The 4796-nt window shown below is 54.5% G+C and overlaps 1 protein-coding gene across 1 annotated transcript; it reads left to right on the top strand.

The window, feature by feature from the left end:
• The first annotated feature begins 2032 nt into the window (after positions 1 to 2032).
• On the top strand, positions 2033 to 3376 carry LOC146178189 (uncharacterized). The gene has a single exon (XM_084579713.1). The coding sequence runs from the start codon at positions 2033 to 2035 to the stop codon at positions 3374 to 3376; it is 1344 nt and encodes a 447-aa protein (XP_084435839.1).
• The last annotated feature ends 1420 nt before the right edge of the window (positions 3377 to 4796 follow it).

The following is a 4796-nucleotide window of genomic DNA, read 5'->3' as shown; positions in this document are numbered from 1 at the left end:
CTAGTTTTGCCTTACTGATTATTCTCTGTTGCCTGACACTCTAGAGATATATGTATAATTTTTTTCATGGTTATTATTTCGGTGTCCTAACTATTTTCATTGCTGAGGTAAAGAGATAATGATTTTATTGGCATTTTTGTATTAGGTTATTTCGCTACAAGAATGCTTACAATATTTTTTGGAAAGCTTACGTTTTACTGAATAGGCCTAATTTTCCATATGTCGTCCAGCGACAGTATTCGTTGCAGGATATTTTATGGGATACATACACCGCCGCTCTGTGTTCTTATTAGATAATGAACATGAATTTGCACATGAGCAGTTAGTTGACATTTAGATTTCGTTTTTACATAGGCTACGAAAGGCTGTTTTAAACTGTGTAAACAATTCCTTTAGTTGTGCGAGCAGTAATGTAAATAACTTACATTTTTTACAATCCGTAATGCAATGTTACGTTGGGTCCAACAGGATCAATATCTAAATGCGACGATGCCGTCGACACTTTTCAGAAAAAGGGCTCGCACGGAAACTGTATATCATATCAGTGACGAAACGGGTTTGAATACTATTTTCATTTTTGGCATGACTCGGTAATGTTTCGCGGACGTTTGTTTCAGCATAAATGTTTCATATATTACTTAATTACTTAGCATGTACACGCTGAAACCTGTTTACTTCGCCATGCATATTAAGTGCCGGTCCTTTCAAGGAATTTGACCTCTGCGCTGGCTATGCTGCAAGCAAGAAACGGTCACTGCGTCGCGTGCGTGGTCGAGCGCAGGATAAGTATGGTATAACTCACACAAGAAAAATTCACACTGCGTTATTGACAGGCGCCGAAATACGACATCAGTTATAAAACTATTTAAGTAAAAAAGCCTGTAAACCAAATGTGGGCTAGGCACATGAGTGACTACGGTGAGAACATGTAATGGACGCACTCTGGTTGTACGGGTAAACTTAGAATTGCGTGAAGTACTTAGACATGAATGACATGCTAAGAGACCGCATTGTCTATCGACAGTAACGGGATATGGCGACAAAGTTTCTCTGATCATTATCATTGTCAAACGTCCTGCCCAGCTCGGTAAAGTGGGGCTCAGATGTGGACTTAGATGGCAAAACTAGATTCTGTCCAACAGACAAGCGACCTCTTTTAAGCTTCCAAAACCAACAGCGAATCTTGACTTTTACATTAATCCCATTCAGCGCGCATCGGCAAGAGTTATCAGCTGAGGGTAAATCATGTCGTATAGGAGAGCGGCGCCTCGCAAAAGTGCGCAGCACGTGCTAGGCGTCTCACGCGAAAGAGCAAAACAGCTGCCGATAGTGCGTACACTCAGAAGGAAAGAGGAACCAGAGGGAGGACACGCGAATCTCGCCTTACGAAGAGCGCGCGGAGGAGGGAAGAAGCGAACACCACTAAAGCGCCCCAATCCTGCGCCCAAGGCGCCGGCACCGTTTTTTGGTGAAGGAGACCGCGGTTCCGGCGTACCCGCTGCTTCGTATCCCGGCTGGCCAGCGGTGCGCATGCTCAGTGCCCCAAAGGCGAAAAGGAAGTGCGGGAGGAAACAAGGAAGGAAGGGAGAAGGAGGCGGCGGCCCTGCCCAGGAGGCAGCCGTGGTCTTCGAACCAGCGGACAGCGAGGCCGTTTCTCCCTGGCGGATCCTTCGCTTCAAAAAGAAGCGTTTCTTTAGACCACACTTTGAGCACTCCGTGATTGTCGCGTCCTCTTTTGGTTATAAAGCGTATGACATTTGTCGCTTCTGTGTTATGATGAATCGAGGAGATGCCTCGCCGATCGGTAAAAGGGTGGGGCGACAATAGCGCGGAGAATGAAGCGGAGGGTGGCCTCGCAGCGGCTCGGAGAGGGAGGAGCAGCGCAGCGTTTCGCTCGACAGCAGGGGCGCATGGCGTCGGCGGCGGGGTATAAAACGGCGCCGTCCCGCAAGGCCCGGCCCGGTGCCAGTGCGCGGTCGGGCGGCAGGGCCGCCGTGACCCCGTCCTCGGACGTCGGCGCCGGACTGCCGGGATGAATAGCGCGGCGGTCATCGGGCGCCAGCTACGCCAACAGAACACGGGGCGCGCGGGAGCGGCCGGGGCCTCGTCTCTGACGGCAGCCTCGGCGCGCGCTCGCGCCCCGTCCCACTGCAACCTGATCCCGGCGCAGTCCCAGCAGCTGCAGCAGCAGCAGCAGCAGGCGCACGCCGCCTCCGCGGGGGCGGCGGCGTCTCAGGAGAACAAGGACGAGTCTCCAGCCACCCGGTGGACTTGGAGCTGCGTCTGGGAGGCATGCAAGGCACTCTCGGGGGGCATCTTTCTTTTGGCCCTGGGCACGGCCATGTGCGTGGTGGGTTTTTTCGCCGAAGATTTGGCCACGTCGCCCGTGCCACGCCAAGGCAACGCCACCGCGACGTCGGACGGTACGACCACGTCGGATGGCGAGGTGGCCACGACGCTTGTGGTGGACCGAACCCGCGAGTACCACCTGCACAACCTGTCGTTCGCGGGGCCGGCCATCATGGGGTTGGGCGGCATTTTCATCGTGGCCGCGTGCGTGCTCACCTTCGAGGCCAAGGAGCGGCCCCACCACCAGCGCGTCGTGCCCGTGGACGAGAAGAGGCCCTCCGCCGCAGAGGTACTCATCCCGGTGCTGGCCAAGACGCCCCAAGGCACTCACCTCACCGTGCCGGCCGTCTGGACCACGGCCGGAGGCGACCCGGGGCCCTCGGAGCCGCCCCGGACACTCGTGCTCCCTCCCCCGCCAAAGGGCTCCAACACGACGACGACGTCGTCGCGCAGCAGTGCGACGACGAGCGGCGCCAAGCGAGGCAAGAGAGGCAGCCTGGCCGGTGCCAGCAGCGGCAGCGGGAGCAGCTCGGTCATCGCCACGAGAGGGGGGACGAAGACGGCTCGAACGTCGCTCTCGTCCACCACCACGTTCCTGCTGAGCCCGCGCTACGAAGAACAGTTCCTGCCGTCGCCCGCGGACCTGCAGATCCAGGACCCGGACGGTTGTGACACGCCGGCCGACGAGTCGCTCTCCTCAGTGAGCATCGAACTCTACGCGCGATACACGAGGATGGCGTCCCCGCGCCTCTTCGCGTCCGTCGAGAGCGACGGGCTCTCGGACTCTGACGACGACGACGCGGCGACGCCCGGCGCCTACGCGCCCGCAGGGGCCTTCGAAGACCAGGTGGTTCCGTTGCTGGGACGGTGCAGCCCGCAGGACTTGGTCTACCTGCCTCCGCCGCCGTCGGCGCGCTCCGGCGGCTCCAAAAGGTTTCCGCTCCTGCGCCAGTCGGCTTCCAACGCCGACGGCTGCAGCCGCGGACTTAACGGCAGGGCTTCCGCCGACGAGATGGTGCCCAGCTAGGAGCGCGCTTGTAACGTTGACCCGGTCTTCGGCCGCCCCGCGTGGGCGCCGAGTGTTTTCAGCCGTTCGGAGCTACCCCTCCGCCGCCCGTCTCTCGACCGGTCACAAGCCGCACTCCGTCTCTCGTTTCCGTCTTTGCCGTGGATCCGTCTCGAAGGAAGCCCGACCACCCCGACGCCGTGTGTCCTGCCACGGAACGCCTTCTTCACACAGCAGGGACGCACGCTGAAAGGTCAGTCCGGCCAGGGAAGCATGGCTTGATCTTGCCTTGCCAGAGTATTGTTCTAGACTGTAGTTGTCCCAGTTGCTTGTTGTTGAGCCCTGCCAACCGGCCGCGCAGGAGCCCATGTGTTTCTTTTAAAGGGGGAGAAGTTATAGACTTTTAAAAGATACGCTTCAGAAGGGTGGCGTCATGTTGCTGCCCGAAGCTATGGAACGGACGCTTGGTAGGAAGTTGCTTAATTCTGACACAACCACTCACCCGCTGGGGTCTGGTAATCCAGAAAAGGATATTACGACCATGAGGTTAGCATACATTGACGAATATTTGGTCAGGTAAGGCTCACGTGTCCTCAGAAGAAAAGCTTTAAAGACTAGACGACAAAGAAAACAGGAAAAGTAATGCATGTGAACTTAACAAAAAGGTTCCTGACTCTAAAAAAAACTTGCGTGTGGACATGCTGGGAGAGTGATAGGGGATTCTTCGTTCATGGAAAACAACAAAGGTTGGGTGCAGTGTGACGCTGGCAAGAAGTTAGAAGGGCTAAGAAGTTTACAGGTATTGTTTCCGAGGACGCTAAGAGAACGAGGAAAGTTATTTGGACATTTAAATACTTGTTTATGGTTAAGATCAAAGAAACGGTTGGATTTTGCCCGTGTATAAAGCACAGCGGCGATCGTACAGTATTGTGTAAAACATACGGGGTCTTCTGCATCTGAAAGCCACTATATTGCTGGGGATTTCAAAGAAAAACATATACTGTAGTGAAATGAGTTGACGACTGAAGTTCATTCCCTAAGTCCACAGGCTGCAAGAATGCTCTTTGTGCTGCGATCATCCCTGATGGAGATACGCACGTTTTCTAACCTTCTAAGCACTCTGCTGTTCAAGTGTTGCGATAACTTCCCTAAGGTAGGTTAGAAGAAACCTCCAATTGAAACCCAGTCACATCGACGACGGTTTACTTTTCAGCGGCGCTTTGTGAGCGTTCTGTCATTACACAAAACCCGAATCATCGTTATGCTGAAAACATGTTTAGGGGCATATTACTGATGGGCCACGTCGAACATATATGTAGCCACGTTCCTCCCATTGCCAGTGCGGCAGTTTTGTGAAAGGACATTGGAAACGCCCCAAGAACCGATTTCTGTGAATGAATATCGTATCCTCGGCTCTTACGGCCATCGACCTGCTCTGACG

Source organism: Amblyomma maculatum, chromosome 9 (genome assembly GCF_055883805.1).
Source record: "Amblyomma maculatum isolate TAMU_Amacu chromosome 9, ASM5588380v1, whole genome shotgun sequence".
NCBI lineage: Eukaryota > Metazoa > Arthropoda > Arachnida > Ixodida > Ixodidae > Amblyomma > Amblyomma maculatum.
This window is presented reverse-complemented; position numbering and strand designations above follow the sequence as displayed.

Excerpts from the sequence above, each read along its gene's own strand:
- LOC146178189 (XM_084579713.1), top strand. The coding sequence starts at position 2,033 with ATGAATAGCGCGGCGGTCATCGGGCGCCAGCTACGCCAACAGAACACG.